General features: G+C 61.1%; 8 protein-coding genes across 8 annotated transcripts; all 8 read right to left on the reverse strand.

Annotated features, from left to right (window-relative positions):
• Nucleotides 1-386: 386 nt before the first annotated feature.
• On the reverse strand, nucleotides 387-1,289 carry F751_3844 (hypothetical protein; the record flags this gene model as incomplete). The annotated part of the gene is made up of 3 exons (XM_011403046.1): nucleotides 387-712; nucleotides 878-1,091; nucleotides 1,188-1,289. The coding sequence occupies 3 exons, from the start codon at nucleotides 1,287-1,289 to the stop codon at nucleotides 387-389; spliced, it is 642 nt and encodes a 213-aa protein (XP_011401348.1).
• Nucleotides 1,290-1,520: 231 nt separating this feature from the next.
• Nucleotides 1,521-2,642, reverse strand: F751_3845 (hypothetical protein; the record flags this gene model as incomplete). Its single annotated transcript, XM_011403047.1, has 4 exons — nucleotides 1,521-1,714; nucleotides 2,041-2,131; nucleotides 2,261-2,413; nucleotides 2,526-2,642. 4 exons carry the CDS (start codon nucleotides 2,640-2,642, stop codon nucleotides 1,521-1,523), a joined length of 555 nt encoding a protein of 184 aa, XP_011401349.1.
• Nucleotides 2,643-3,242: 600 nt separating this feature from the next.
• F751_3846 (hypothetical protein) lies at nucleotides 3,243-3,739 on the reverse strand (the record flags this gene model as incomplete). Its single annotated transcript, XM_011403048.1, has 2 exons — nucleotides 3,243-3,479; nucleotides 3,596-3,739. 2 exons carry the CDS (start codon nucleotides 3,737-3,739, stop codon nucleotides 3,243-3,245), a joined length of 381 nt encoding a protein of 126 aa, XP_011401350.1.
• A 341-nt stretch (nucleotides 3,740-4,080) lies between these two features.
• F751_3847 (hypothetical protein) lies at nucleotides 4,081-5,214 on the reverse strand (the record flags this gene model as incomplete). Its single annotated transcript, XM_011403049.1, has 2 exons — nucleotides 4,081-4,149; nucleotides 4,375-5,214. 2 exons carry the CDS (start codon nucleotides 5,212-5,214, stop codon nucleotides 4,081-4,083), a joined length of 909 nt encoding a protein of 302 aa, XP_011401351.1.
• Nucleotides 5,215-5,369: 155 nt separating this feature from the next.
• F751_3848 (Eukaryotic translation initiation factor 2 subunit 3) lies at nucleotides 5,370-8,744 on the reverse strand (the record flags this gene model as incomplete). The annotated part of the gene is made up of 7 exons (XM_011403050.1): nucleotides 5,370-5,528; nucleotides 5,768-5,863; nucleotides 6,179-6,484; nucleotides 7,259-7,348; nucleotides 7,633-8,267; nucleotides 8,526-8,604; nucleotides 8,712-8,744. The coding sequence occupies 7 exons, from the start codon at nucleotides 8,742-8,744 to the stop codon at nucleotides 5,370-5,372; spliced, it is 1,398 nt and encodes a 465-aa protein (XP_011401352.1).
• A 579-nt stretch (nucleotides 8,745-9,323) lies between these two features.
• On the reverse strand, nucleotides 9,324-9,757 carry F751_3849 (Ubiquitin-like protein 5; the record flags this gene model as incomplete). The annotated part of the gene is made up of 3 exons (XM_011403051.1): nucleotides 9,324-9,439; nucleotides 9,569-9,635; nucleotides 9,719-9,757. 3 exons carry the CDS (start codon nucleotides 9,755-9,757, stop codon nucleotides 9,324-9,326), a joined length of 222 nt encoding a protein of 73 aa, XP_011401353.1.
• Nucleotides 9,758-10,500: 743 nt separating this feature from the next.
• F751_3850 (hypothetical protein) lies at nucleotides 10,501-11,964 on the reverse strand (the record flags this gene model as incomplete). The annotated part of the gene is made up of 5 exons (XM_011403052.1): nucleotides 10,501-10,738; nucleotides 10,906-11,180; nucleotides 11,293-11,414; nucleotides 11,564-11,778; nucleotides 11,909-11,964. 5 exons carry the CDS (start codon nucleotides 11,962-11,964, stop codon nucleotides 10,501-10,503), a joined length of 906 nt encoding a protein of 301 aa, XP_011401354.1.
• Nucleotides 11,965-12,301: 337 nt separating this feature from the next.
• On the reverse strand, nucleotides 12,302-14,259 carry F751_3851 (Pyruvate dehydrogenase E1 component subunit beta-1, mitochondrial; the record flags this gene model as incomplete). Its single annotated transcript, XM_011403053.1, has 6 exons — nucleotides 12,302-12,694; nucleotides 12,979-13,398; nucleotides 13,630-13,716; nucleotides 13,895-13,954; nucleotides 14,045-14,098; nucleotides 14,212-14,259. 6 exons carry the CDS (start codon nucleotides 14,257-14,259, stop codon nucleotides 12,302-12,304), a joined length of 1,062 nt encoding a protein of 353 aa, XP_011401355.1.
• Nucleotides 14,260-14,494: the final 235 nt, after the last annotated feature.

Raw genomic sequence — 14,494 nt, forward strand, 5'->3', positions numbered from 1 at the left:
CATCTTCATCAGGCCTACACCATCGTGACACATTTACAAGGAATGCGCATGCCTGCTCCATGCGATAGGGTAGACAGGCAACAGGACTGCGGCGTGGCCGAATGGCCCATGCGTGTGAGAAAGTAGTACAGGATGAGGCCGTGGCCAAGGGCTTGTAGACCGCAAGACAGTCTCGGAGGGAGCAGTGCACGGGGGGTCTCATCCAAACAGGCATACATTCGAGGTGCTCAGAGTCCCAGAAGGAAGCTTGCAGGGTCCGGAGGGGCTGGAGCCCGCGGGGCAGGAGCTGGAGGCACCTGCCCGGCAGCGCCAATGCAGGCCCAGGCTGGCAGGCGGCTTGAGGTCCCCGTCTGCCGCGACGGTGTGCCGCAGCCCGCGCTCGCCCCTCAAAAGGGCTTCAGGTCGGTGTACCCCAGCTCCGCAAACGCCTCATTGGCGGCGGTCTTCAGCTCGGCCTCCAGCCCCGCCCCCTCCTCCCTCAGCCGCTCGCTGATGGCCTGGAAGAGCAGGATGCTGGGGCTGTGCGCCACGCCGGCGTACCCGCTGGCCAGGGACACCAGCTCGGGGGGGGCCATGTCGGGGATCTTGTCCATCAGGTGCCGCGCCACCTCGTCCAGCAGCATGTCCTCGCTCACGCCCAGGCGCCCGCAGTCGTAGATGACCTGGGCCAGGGTGGCCGTGGGGTACCGAGACATGCCAGACAGCACCATGTCTGCGGGGGGAAAGGGGTCATTGGTTCAGCGCCGCCAATGAGCAAGGGTCCTGCAGACCTGTGTAAAAGTAGCCTCAGCCTGCATTGGCCAGATGATGGACCTCCACCCAGGCATACAACTTGCCCTCCCAGGCCCATGAGTCATCATACATCCCATAGACTCACCGATGAGTACTTGGAAGCCGGGGTGCTTGCTGACGGCCGTGAAGTCGGCCCCAGGCTTCAAGGTCTCGGCAAACGCCCTGAAGGCTCGGGCGACGTTGGCCTCCGAGAAACCGCCGCCCTCGGCATCCACAAGCTTCGCCACGCCCTCCGCGCCACCACTGGAAGCGGCCTCACCCAGCCTGCGATCGATCTCCCCGGAGGCCCGCTCCTCCTCCTCGGTGCGGGGGGCGGGAGGGCTGGGACTGCATGACGACGCCCACCGCCCCATGCCAGGGGCGTGGAGGATGCAGCATGCCTGTGCCTCCCTCACGAACCCCGGCACGACGTCCAGGCCCGCCTGCGGCACCGCGCGGGCAAGGGTCTGGGATCGGAGTGCGAGAACCCATGCACCACGAGATGCCGTACGCAGCATGATGGCGTGATCGGCGAACCCACAGTTGTGAGCTTGATGTGAGTCTCAATTCACGTGCAGGATTAGAGGGGGAGGGTCGTCCGATGCGAAGTGCATCTCCCTCGGGGGTTTTCCTGCCTGGCTGGACGTCTTTTTTACCCCCTTTCGTGCCGGATCCACAGACATGTAAATTAACCTTTACAGCTGACAAAAATAGGAGCACCCGGCATTTTCAGCACGAGCTCGTCATATTCAGAACAGGCTGGCAGCGATGGCAGCAAGAGTCACGACAGCGAGCACGGGGGCGGAGGCGAGCGCAGAGCTCTTGGGGGGTGGGGGGACGGAGGTCACGGGCACGGAGGGAGGAGAGGGCTTGGTGGAAGGCTCGGGGGCGTAAGATGGCTCAGGAGCATCAGAGGGGCTCTCGCTGGGGCTTGGGGAAGAGGCTGCAGTGAAGTTGAGACGAGGAGGATATCGTGAATGATTGTGATTGCTCGGCTAGGACACAGCATTCAATGTTTATGCAGCATTCAATCAGGGGTGCATGTAGTGGGCGGCAGAATTCAAGGGCATTGTACACCCAACTCACCAGGGCTCGGGGAGCTGGCAGGGGAGGGAGACGCCTTGGGGGATGGGGAGGCCATGGGGCTGGGGGAGGTGGTAGGGGAAGGGGAGCTGGCAGGGGAGGGGCTGACGGCGGGGGAAGCGGTGGGCGGGGGGGGAGGAGAAGAAATGGGGGAGACGGGAGGGGGGGAGTACTTCACGGCGGCACAGTTGGCGAAGAAGGTCGAAGCAAGGGGCCCCACGGTGGCATCGGTGGTGGTGAAGATCGTCTTCAGGGAGGTGGAGCAAGTTTCGGGGAGCTGCGGGGTAACAACGGATGGACGGAGTGAGATCGGAGCGATTAGACCGGCGCACATGCCGCTGTATGAATGCTTGAGAGTCATGATACTCCAATATAGTCGACATGCCAATCAGGACCCCATACTCACAGCGCTCAGGCTGGACGCGCAGGCAGGGTCGCAGGTGGTAGGTGCGGTCTTGGACCCCCCGGCGACGTCCACAACGATGTCCACAAGGTTCTGGCAGTTATCCACGGCAGTGGAAAGGGCGGGCAGGGAGGCCGTGCAGGTGGTGGTGAGGAGCTGTGGAATGGGGTGGGCGATGGGGTTGTGCTGAGTGGGACCAACGGACGCCGCGCACCTCCGGCCCGCATCAAGCACTTGCAGAGTGATCGCGCTCGCCTGGAGCGCATACCTGGTTCACGTAGGCTGTGAAGCGAGAGTCGTTAAGGATCTGCTTCAGGGTGAGGGTTCCCTGCGTCGCGGCCAGGCACGACAGCAGCGTGACGAAGAGTACGGCGGCACGAGCCATTGTAAGCGTTTGTGAGGAGATGCGCTGATCTGGAAGGGTTTTAGGATACCAAACTGTTCTCTGCAGGATCGGCAATTGGCGAGAGTACAGAAAACAATGGTCATTGAGCCCCGCAACGTGATTTTGAACAGCGGTTGGGACGGGGTGGCATCCGTTGGTGCACGGAGTTTGACCCCGGTGCCAACTGTCCGTGCGCGTTCCAGCAGTGCAAGCTCGCACTCCTCCCTCATTCCCCGCACAATTGTCATAGCACGGTGGACACACTGTGATATACGGTTACGTTATATCCTTTAATTTAATATATTGAAACAATGACGATGGGGAAGGGTGGGCAGGGTCGTCACGCGGATTTGGAGCGCCAAACTGGCAAGGGGTGCCGTAGGAGGCGTCGGGGGTGTTGTGAAGGCTCCCGGTATATACTGCCGGTACCCAAGCCGGGCTTCTCCTTAAAGGGCATATTACCCTATTCCATGTGTGGCAGCAATCTACAACAAGAATTGCTCGATCCCATCGGCATATTACAAACGGGCCAAGGGGTCGATTGAGGTCCGGTTAGATGTGAGTCAAGGCCACCCGCACTGCAGTATTCCAAGGATGAACCTACTTCTTGATGCTCTTCCCCGCATCCTCAACCTTGTCTCCGGCCTTCTGTTTCGCTTCGTCCACCTTCTTGCTGATGTTCTTCTTGGCATCATCCACGGCATTGGAGGCCTTGGCCTTGGCATCGTCCACAGCATTGGAGGCCTTGGCTTTGGCATCATTTGCTGCCTCCTGAGCTGCATCCTTTGCATCTCCAGCTGCTTCCTTTACCTTGCTGCCAGCTGATTCCACCTTTTCCTGTCCAATGTGGATGCAGTTTAGGAGGGATGTGGAGTGGGAGGGGGTCGATCTCCCATTCGTGAGCATGCCTTTCTTAGATTCTCCAGGATCCCTCCAAAGACTGACCTACGCACCTTGGCCACATCAGGGTTCGTCTCGTCAGACTTTTTGATCATAAAGTAGATGGCTGTAGCCCCTGCAACAGCTGCCAGGCCGATGATCCTGTTCTGCCGAGCGACGCTCTGAGGACTGGCCTTGGGGATGTTCTTGGGATCCATTGTCGTGAGGGAAGGACTTGTATTCGCTGGGATAGAGGAGAATGAGATACTCAAATGCGCAGGGATGGCCTCGCTGAACCGATTGACACGCGATATGGGTCCGAGCGATCGATTCTCGGCATTGGACCAGCTTCGCACCAGAACTCAATGATCATGATCACGTGGATGTTATTCTAGACTACATTGCCGGGCCGGAATCTCATCACGCAGCCGCCCCAGGGAGTAGGATCCTGGAACCCTCAGGCCATGTAAAAATGTTTTCAAGGAGCATGGATGTGGGTTAGTAATACATGGCTGCCGTGGACCATGCCAGGGTCCAGGATGGCAGGGGCCCCCCTTTGTCACCCCATCTGGTGCAGGACTCGGACCAGCACGCCACTGGTCTGCTGCACGCACCGCGCCGCCGCCGGCTGCGTCAGGCTGACCAGGGCACAGGCATGGGCGGCGCCCACCACAGCTCGCACGGCGCCCGCCACCGCCGCCTCCGCCGCGGCGGGGCTGCGCGCGCCCGCCGCCGCCGCCGGCAGGCGCGGCAGCGCGGCGCGCAGGCGGCCGCTCAGCGCGACGCACCGTGCCGCCGGGTCGTCGGCCGGCCCGCCGTCCCGCCCCGGCGCCGGGCCCATCTCGACCGCCACCAGGGCCTCCACCGCGCCCGCCAGCGCCTCGGCCAGCGCCACGGCGCAGCACGGCAGCAGCGCAGACGCCGCGCCGGTCATGCAGTCCAGCAGGCGGGTGCTCGCCCGGCCTTCCGGCCCCTGCTCGCAGACGCGCTCCGCCAGCCAGCGCGCAAAGGCCTGGACGCAAGCGGTGTCGTGTCGTTCCTCCCCCTCATCCTCGGCCCCGGGACCAAATTCGAGCAGGGCGCACAGGCAGGACACGCAGGCGGGCATGGGATGTGCGGCCGGGTAGGGTGGGGCGGCGCAGTGTGCTGAGCCAGCGTCGCCCTCCCAGCCCTCGGCGGGGGGGGCCGCTGCAATGAACTCCTCGCCGCACCCCGCCTCGCCTCGCTCCTCCAGCTCCAGACCGTCCTGCATTACCTCCAGGACGGCAGTGACTGGGGAGCGCTCCAGCACGCTGGCGGCGCAGGCCAGGGGCGCCGCGTTGCCCGCTCTCCACCGCGCACACTCCTTGGCGGAAAGGTACGCCTGCACCCCCGCCAGGGTCGCAGCGGGAGCGGGGGGGAGGCGCTGCGCCGCGGCATGCCACAGCGCAGCGCAGGTGACCTGGCCGGCCAGCCGGTCGAGGGCGCCCGGGCTCCCCCGCCCGTCCTCGGCTCCCAGCTGCCACCAGACGTCCTCGGGGCCTCCCGCCCCATGCTTGCCCGATCGCCGTTTCAGCTCCTGGTCGAGCTCATTACATCGCGATTCAAGGGCCTGCATGGCAACATCGCGCCGGCGTCGGGCCACGATGCCCACCGCGAGCGCCTGCGCGAGGGCCTCGGAGGTGCTGCCCTGGATCGTGAGCCCCGGCGCCATTTTCGCCGCCGATGCCGATGGTGATCTGCCTGGGATCACGAGGCCTGGACGTCTGAGCGCTTTCCGTGCGAGTGGGCAAGCCCGGGAACCAATGTACATTCGTGAAAACGGGGGGCAAGGGGTACAGAGGGGGCCCGGTGGACAGCTGTCAGGTGTCAGGTCCGGGCGGGGATGTCCATTTGCAGCCCCCTCTGGATCTGGCCCCACCCAATCAGGCGCCAGTGCTTCTCCACCCGCCGGCTCAGGGCGATCTTCTCGCCCTCCTTTGTGCACACCGGCGAGGTCAGCTGCAGCTTGGCCAGATCGTGCTTGACCTGCATGCATGCGAGGTGGAGAGTGTGGAGAAGGCTGCATGGTGTCACCGGGCAGGCAATCCTGGGTGAGATGACCGGTCGGTGTGCATGCCTTCAGACAGGCACTGCTGCTCATGAACGCGACATCATGATTGAGGAGAAGGTGATTGCCGGGAGGTGGCTGGGCACCCCGCCACTGCAGGCTCTGCCGTCGCCTCAGCGACGCATAACAAGCGTTGTTACCCAGCACGCCCACTCACCGCGATGACTCGTGCTCCCGTGCACATGGACCCAATGTTGAGCATGAGCACCTCGTTCTTGGACAGCTTGCTCACCTTGCCCTGCTTCTCCTCTCCCTGTTTGGCCGCGGAGGAGGGGTGGGGTTGGGGGGGTGCGGGTGTTACATGTTAGTCATGGCCCACAGGGGTCACGATATGACCCAGGGAAAGGGTCATCTCGTCGCACCAACAGGGCGGGCATATGGTCCCTCGGCATCAGTACATCTGATGCCTGGCAAGGGACCATGCATCCATTTCGCCCTGGTCCAATCCAATTCCCTCCTACACCACCAAGCTTGGCCCCCTTGTCCCCCGTCGCCAGCCCCCGCCGCTGCACATCCCCTTCCCCTCCCACACGGAAAGGCCCCCTCCAAACCCCACCAGGCCACGCACCGAGGTCCGCACGCCCAGCAGACGGCGCAGGAGGAAGAAGTTGATCTCCAGCTCGGTGAAGACGTCCGGCAGCGCACCCACCTCGCCCAGCACCTGCCCGACCAGGCGGTCCGCGCGCGTCAGCGTGGGGTCCACGGTGGTGCCCACACCAATGAGTCCGCCCGGCACCGCAAACTGGAGCGGGTTCTGCTCCGCAAAAAGCGACACGATGCGCGAGTAGATGGGGGTGCAGCGGATGGCGCCGCTGGCGTCCTTGGTCACGATGCCCGGCCGCACCTCGATCTCCTGACCCATGCGCAGCACGCCCTGGTGTGTGTGTGTGTGTGGGAGTGAGGGTGTGCTGTTGGTGTGAGGTTTGATGGGCGTACGCCGGCATGTGGGTGTGCAACGGGATGGGAAGGATGATGGTGTTGTAGTAAGAGGCACGCCAAGAAAAGGCTGGCGGGCCAAGGGGGGACTCGAAGTAGATGGAAAAGCACAAAGGTGCTGGGTCTGTGCGCGAGGCGCCATGGTATAGACTGGGCGGGGAGGTGGCCACCCAAGGCCGCCAAGGACATCACACAGTGCCGCCAGCAAGAGGGGATGCGAATGTGAAAGGACATGTACAAAAGGTTGAGGTTGTGTCACTGTGGATTGAGTCGAGGATCAGGACGTGTGTCGTCACCACGCCCACTTGCAGTGAAAGGATGGAGTTTTGATGTGCCTGAGCTGGACGAGAGGCCGAGTCATGCCATTATCTGCGGTCTCTGCTTTTTGTCAGGCGCCCCGTGCGTTCGCCGCAGGGGTCCGGGAACATGAAAGGGAGGCGGGAGGAGGGAAGGAGGAGCAAGGAGGGAGGAGCGGAGCAATACAAAAAGCGGGAAAGAGGAGGACAATCTGAGGGTCGGCGGTAAGAAGGCGCAGCATTGCAGGACGTGAAAGGCCCCGCTGCCTGGAGCTTTCCCAGGAAAACGCCTCCATTGAGAACCGGACCGCACCCACATGGCGATCGACCCACGGACCATCCACCATCCATCCACCCACACCCACACAATGCACGCACAAGGTTGTCTGAGGCCCCCCCTCTCCACACACACCAACCTGCAGGATACTGCCGCCCGCCACGCCACCCTTGAGCTCGTCCACCTCCGACCCGGGCTTGTTCACGTCAAAGGATCGGATGACGATCATCTGCAATTGTGTGTGTGTGTGTGGTGTGGTGTGGTGTGGTGGGGTGGGGGGGGGCACAAAGGTTTGCGGGGCTCATCGGCAGGCAGGTCAAGCGTCACCGTTGCCGACGGCCGCGCCGGTCGCCCTCTCCTTCGCATGCATCCCTCGCCTGAGCTTCACCGCGGCGCCTGCCCTCCTCCCGATACCTCCCATCTTCCCCCCTTCACACTTCTTCTATTCATCTCCTCCAGCAAGCTCCCCGCCCCAAAGAATCCCCCCGCAAACCCCTCAAACCTCCAGCTCGCCTGCGGCGGGGACACAAAGTCCCTGACGGGGACCGGGATCTTCTTCACCAGGTACTCGCAGACAGCGTCCACGTTGTACTTGAGCTGGGCGGAGACGGGGACCACGGGCGCAGGTTCCGCGATGGTGCCCTGCACAAAGCGAGCGATGGCCTCCGCCTGGTTCACCGCCGCGCTCTCCGTCACCAGGTCCACCTTGTTCTGCAGGATGAGGATGTGGCGCAGGCGCATGATCTCCACCGCGGCCAGGTGCTCGCTGGTCTGGGGCTGGGGGCAGGGCTCGTTGGCCGCCACCAGGAGCAGCGCGCCGTCCATCACCGCCGCGCCGTTGAGCATGGTGGCCATGAGGATGTCGTGCCCGGGGCAGTCGACGAAGGAGACATGGCGCAGGAGCTGCATGGGCACGCCCTCGAAGCCGGGGACCTCGCAGGGCGGCGCGTCCTCCTTGCCGGAGCCGTAGGCGCGGTAGGTGGCGGGGCGGGGGCACGCCGGGTCGCTGCAGGCGTAGATCTTGGCGTTGGCATACCCCAGCTTGATGGTGATGTTGCGCTCCAGCTCGTTCTTGAAGCGCACCGTCTGCACGCCGGAGATGGCCTTGACCACCGTGGACTTGCCGTGCGCCACGTGACCGATGGTGCCTGGTGGATTTGCGGGTGAAGTGAGGTGGTGGAGAGAGGGGGATGAGATGGTGATGGCTGCTGGAGAAAGGGTGCTTGGCTGGCTGGACAGCATGCAGGGGACTGCCTTGCCACTTCAAAGATGTCCAACCCAGTGAGCCTGACTCTCCACATCAGGCTAGGCTCGGCGCCCATTCCCGTGTGTGCAATCGACACACCGCACATACGCTGGGCCCTGGGCCTTGTAATGTGTCTCCTGTATCAACCCCTCCCCCTCACCGATGTTGATGGTGGCTTGCCGGGAAATGACCTCGGGGGACAGGGGGGTTAGCTTGGTCACATCCAATGTGCTGAGATCCTGGGATGAGGAAAAAGAGGACGATCGGAGAACGGACCGGTGGCATGCACGACCGGCCGCCCAGCCCCTGCCACCCCTCCCCACCCCAGCGAGGTCGCCGGCTTCACCTGCTCCCTCAGCCCTCGGCCTTTGGTCGCCATCCTGAAAGACGGCGCCCTTTATCAGGCGTTGCCAAGTCTGTCAGCCGCAGGCTGCGCGGGGAACCCAAGCTCGGATGCCAGAGCAGGCCGCAGCCACCTGATGGCAAGGGGTCCAACACGGGCAAGGGCGGGGGCCTAGGGGAGTGATATCAGCCTCTCGGATAATGGATGTTCCAGTAACAATCGCAATTTGCAATGCGACTCTACCTTGTAATCTGTGCATTGGGGCCACAGCCGCGCAGTTCCCTGCTCCTTACCTTATGTCGCGCTTTCCACTGACATGGTCCCCTTCGACCATTATGTATCAGTACTTGTTCAATGATGTGTGTTTCCTGCCTCTGCGCGTTCAGCAGAACACAGAGCCATAGCGATTGATTCCGTCACAAGCCAGGCATTCCAGGTATTGCAAGAGGACTAGATGCTCGACAGGATTTGAGGTTGGCATTGTTTAGGTGTAGAGCAGGAAATTTTGCGACTTGGAAAACCACAAGATGACCAGGCGCTCCCAATGGGTATAATGGCGCGAAGAATGATGACTTTAATTGCCTTGACACGCTCTGCGCAAAGCACGATTGCCGATCAGTTGTAGTACAGCTCAAGGTTCATACCATCCTTCACCTCATAGTCTGCCAGTGTGATGTGGTCCTTGTACACGGTGTACCATTTCTGAATGCGCAGCTTCTCTGGTCGCGTACCTACTCAGGGGATGGGATAGGTTGAGAAAGTGATGTTGACACGGGCACTACATTTCAATCCTGGGTGCTACACCCCTTGCTCAACTTCCATGCCACTTCCCGTCTGTCATGCGATGAGGCTGTTCCCACCAGTCTGTGCGGCTACTAGTTTCTTGAGATCGCCGATGGTGTCATCCTCGTTGCACTTGACTCGAACCTGTGCGGATGGTCGCGCGAATGGCACACATCACTTCATGAGTAATACAGCAGGCAGGATCAGCAGCCTGGACAATGACCCACCTTCTTCCCCAGACGATCGTTGAGAACGACCTCAATCATCTTTAATTTGTCACACCAAGCGGTATGTGCGCCAGATGATCCCTTCTTCAATGTGGAACGAGAAGAACGAGAGAAGAGCCGAAAGGCTTGCTTGTGGATTAAAGTGTCCCTGAAGTTATTGCGAGGCAGATATCGTTCGCCAGATTTTATCAGAAAGTTGATCTGTTTGTCTCTGACATATAGAGCGACGCTGTGCTTGAAGGATGCTCGGCCTACACCTCCATCGCTGTGCAAGGCGCGGTGAGGCTTCACGGAAGAAAGCTGGGGGCTCTCTGTTTCTCGAGCAGGGTTAAGTCGAGCACTCCAAGTAACTTCAAGGCCCATATGTTGCAGCACAAGAAGTTTCAGCAATTGAACCACAGGTATCTAATACAACTTCTTGCAGCATGGGCAGGTTGCCAGTGTAAGAGCTCAGGTTATGTTTGGTGGGAGTACAAACATCAGTCTTGGTGAAGGGTACGTGGATCAGTGAACCAACTCAACCCAAGATCGTCTGGGCAAGCCTCACCAAATAGACAGGAGGATGAAGACTCAGAAGGGATGGTAATAATTAATCATAGGGCATTGGTGCGATGAGCTGCTGTCTGTGGGGGGGACATTGTCCTCCTCGTCTTGGAGCGCCGCCCTTGGTGTTTTCTGATATCACCACAATCAGACATGTAACGCCATGAACCCCTTGCAGAGTAGCCACCGGGATCTCTTTGGTCTAGGGAGGGAGGAAGGAGCTAGTTTCGCCCGTCAGACTACTGACTCCTGTACGCTGCCTCATCGAGAATGGGTGTCGGCATCACCCAGCGCAGGGCCCCCGGCCCCTCCGCCGCCGCATCCTTGCGCTTCAAGAAGGCTCTGCGCTGGGCGTGCGTCAGGAGGGCGAGCGCCTGGGCGTGCAGTCCCTCCAGTTCGCCAATGTGGCGTGCAAGCTCCAGCGGTGCTGTGGCGCCAAAGATGTGCACATACCCGCGGTAGATGTTGAACGAGTTCCTGATCATAAATTGGTTGGTACTTGCATCAAAAGATGTGCGTGTTATATGACAACAGCGGCAATTCTTGCGTTGAAGGCACAGTCAAGCTCTAAAGGTGACAGAACCTACAAGGACACCAAGTGACTGACTCCGGTCCATGCTCCTAAAATACTCCCACCCACTGACCTCAGAACATCATCCTCGTAATCCACAAGGTCGTCCCCTATGTCCACCAACCACTCGTCCAGCGCAAGGAACTCGAAGAGGGGGGCCACATTGTTGCGCTCAATGCCACACAGCCCGCAGAGCAGGTGGTGGAGCACTCGGTAGTCAAAGCTCTTCTTTGCGGAGACGGCATGCAGCTGGCCGGTGGAAAGCATAGCTGATCCTCCTTTAGGGATGCGGGGCTGCGCGGCCATCGCGGCGCAGAGCCGACGCTCGCCCTCCCAGTACTCCAAGCCCTGTGAGGGTCCAGAGGGGAATGGTGGGGTGTGGGGGATGGGGCAGCGAGCTGGGCCCAGCACTGGTGACGAGGAGGAGATCTAGAGCCAGCGCACATGCGATGGTGCCCACAGAACAAGGCAGGGTCCTGTCAGCTACATTGCGCTCCTTGGCATTGACCTTTTTCAACTCGTCGGCCACATGGGCTGAGTACAACCCCAGCCCCTCCAGCACACTCCCGATGGTGGCAAAGCCTGCAGTCATACCGAGGAAAGAGGAGGAGCTGCGCTCAACTGGAGAAGCAGACTGGGAGGAGTCCAAGGTTTCACGTAGCACTGCATCCCATAATATATCCAAGGTGGGTCTGGTGGCTCACAAATGGTCAGGTTATCCCCCTTTTTACCTTGATGTGATGGGTCCACCTGCACCACGCCGCCGTTTCCCGGCTCACTGCCCAGCATGTCAGCCGTCAGCTCCTCATTCCCCTCGTCCATGGCGTAGATGGTGCCCTCCACCCACACCAGGACATCCCACCACTTCAGGAAGTCGACGAGACTCAGCCCATGGTAGGGCAGGTAGCTCAGCACGAAGTCCTGGATCGTGTGTCGAGCGCGGTGCCTGAACAGGGATGGTGTTGGCGAGATGGGGAGTTGATTCAGACTGCGGCGAAGGTTGATTTGTTGAACATATTTATACCATTGAGTCAGTGCAGGCGCCTTGTCGCACACCCCATCCGCCACGCACGCACAGGGCATGGAAGGAGACGGTGACCTCGGTCGAAGGTCCCTCCTTCGACATGTCCATGGCCGTCACACGCCCCCCCACGTGCTTGCCATATTAAATATTTAGGTTGGAGCTCTGGTCGCAGGTCATCGTAGTATGGTCGATGGGCTGCAGGGGGCGGGGTCTTGAGCGTGCATTCGCAGCTTCAATTTCGCAAACCTGATGCACTCGCAACCTCCTCGGCGTCACACCAACAACCTCCCATCACTCTCCTCAACGTCACTGGGTTCACACACGGACACAGGGTGATGGGGGGCCATGCCTTGAATCTCAGGGTGGATGGTCCCCTCCCCCAACATTGCAGCGGCAGCAGCAGCAGCCGCCTTCCCACCACCGCTGCCGCCATCCGGAGTCTTGGTCACTCCAGGTTGAACATGCGGCGCGCGACGCGCACGATGTCGGAGACGTGCGGCAGCGCGGCGTCCTCCAGCGGCGTGGCGTATGGCATGGGGATCTCCACGCCGCACACCCTCTCCGGCGGTGCGTCCAGGTCGTCGAAGGCCTCCTCCACCACCACCGCAATGATCTCGGAGCCCAGGCCGTGCTGCGGCCAGCCCTCCTCCACGGTGAGCAGCCGGTGGGTTTTCTTCACGCTCGCCGCAATCGTCTCGCGATCCAGCGGCTTAATGGAGCGCAGGTTGACCACCTCCACGGAGACGCCGTCCTTGTCCAGCTCAGCGGCGGCCTGCAGCGCAAAGCCGACCAGCTTGCCGGAGGCCACGATGGTCAGGTCGGTGCCTTCCCTCTGGATCTGTGGGCGCGCGGTTTGGGGTTTTGGGGGTTGGGGTTTTGGGGTTTGGGGAGTGGGTTTGAAGGATGGGTTGGACACTGCAGATGCATGAGGCCCATGTAATGCCGTGCAATCAGAATCTCAATCGCGCCCTTTGCATGGGCAGGGCATCTGCGGCTGGCATCTCCCCTCATAATCCCTGAGCAATCAGCAGCATCCAGTCACCCACTATCGCCTAAAGCTATCACCACCATTCATCAACTCGAGCCCCCCTCCCCACCCCCCTCCCCCAAATTGGAACACACCTTGGCCTTGCCAATGGGCAGCACAAAATCCTTGTCCAGGACCTCCTCCGACACCTCAAAGCTCTCGCCATACATGATCTCATTCTCCAGGAAGACCACCGGGTCGGGGTCGCGAATGGCGGCCTTGAGCAGGCCCCGGTTGTCCTCGGCATCGTAGGGCACGATAACCTTCAGTCCGGGGACCGAGGCGTACCATGGCGCAAAGTCCTGGGAGTGCTGCGCCGCCACACCGGCGGCGGGGCCGTTGGGGCCGCGGAAGACGATTGGGCAGGTGATCTGCCCCGCCGACATGTAGTGATGCTTGGCCGCGGAGTTGACGATCTGGTCAATGGCCTGCATGGAGAAGTTGAAGGTCATGAACTCCACCACGGGCTTCAGACCCTGGAAGGCGGATCCCACCGCAATGCCAGTGAAGCCGGCCTGAAGTGGGAGGGGGAGGGGAGAAGGGAGTCAGATGGGGGGAGTGGAAGTGCTTTCAAGGGTTGTTTCTGCCTAGGAGGGGAATACAGCGCTACGCTTGATTGCATGGAATTTTGGCATACCATTGTATGTCAACGACATGGATGACTTCCAGGCATCCCCACCACATCTCAAGCACCCAAGCCATCCCTCCCACCAGGAGCTTGCCTCTGTGATGGGGGTGTCCTTGACACGCTTGGCGCCATACTTCTGGAGCAGGCCGCGCGTGATCTTGTAGGCGCCCTGGTACTCACCGACCTCCTCCCCAATGATGAAGACCTTGGGGTTGGGAGGAAGGGGTTGGGAGACGCGGTGCGATTGCACAGAAGGCGCATGTGACGAGTGCAATGCAACAAGTGTAGCCAGGCAAAGACAAGCACTACCATGAAAACACTGGGCATGCACCAACCCGCGTCCCACGAGGTGCAAACCCGAGGCACAACTGCTGCCAATTCACCTTATCGTCGCGCTCCATCTCCTCATCTAGTGCCGAGTTTAGGGCATCCCGCACCGTGAGCTGCAGAGGCAACGCGGTCGGGGATGGAGTGAGGAGCGACTCTTACATATTGAGCGAGGCATTCTGTCCCCTACAACTCAACAGGCTCACCTGTGTCGTGGCATAGCCACAGGCTCCAAGGCGCTGAAAGGCCTCGGTGGCTGCCTGCGGGGTTTTGCGGAGGTCGGGGGGGTTGGAGCACTGGCGTCTCGCGGGAAGTGCAGCAGACAAGCGCAGCCTTGCCAGCTTATGTCGATGCTCCCAACTGCAAAATTCACCTGCGACCGCCGCAGCGAGGCAGCACTCGCACGCGCCAGGAACTGCATGGTCTAGCGGCAGGCAGTAGTGGTGGACGCTCTCCAGCCCTCACACAAACCCAGAGCGACGAGGGATCCCTGGGTGACAAGCAGGCGGAGCAGAGTTCCCTGGGATAGAGAGAGCAGGTGTTTGTCCTTTGCATGCATTTGGGGGAGCGAGCCTCAGGGTTATGTGTCGAGGGCGCTACTTGGCAGAATCCTCCGCGCCAAAAGTTACCTCGGGCGCCAGGTGCGAACAGACAGC

Source organism: Auxenochlorella protothecoides (genome assembly GCF_000733215.1).
Source record: "Auxenochlorella protothecoides strain 0710 unplaced genomic scaffold scaffold41, whole genome shotgun sequence".
NCBI classification, from domain to species: domain Eukaryota; kingdom Viridiplantae; phylum Chlorophyta; class Trebouxiophyceae; order Chlorellales; family Chlorellaceae; genus Auxenochlorella; species Auxenochlorella protothecoides.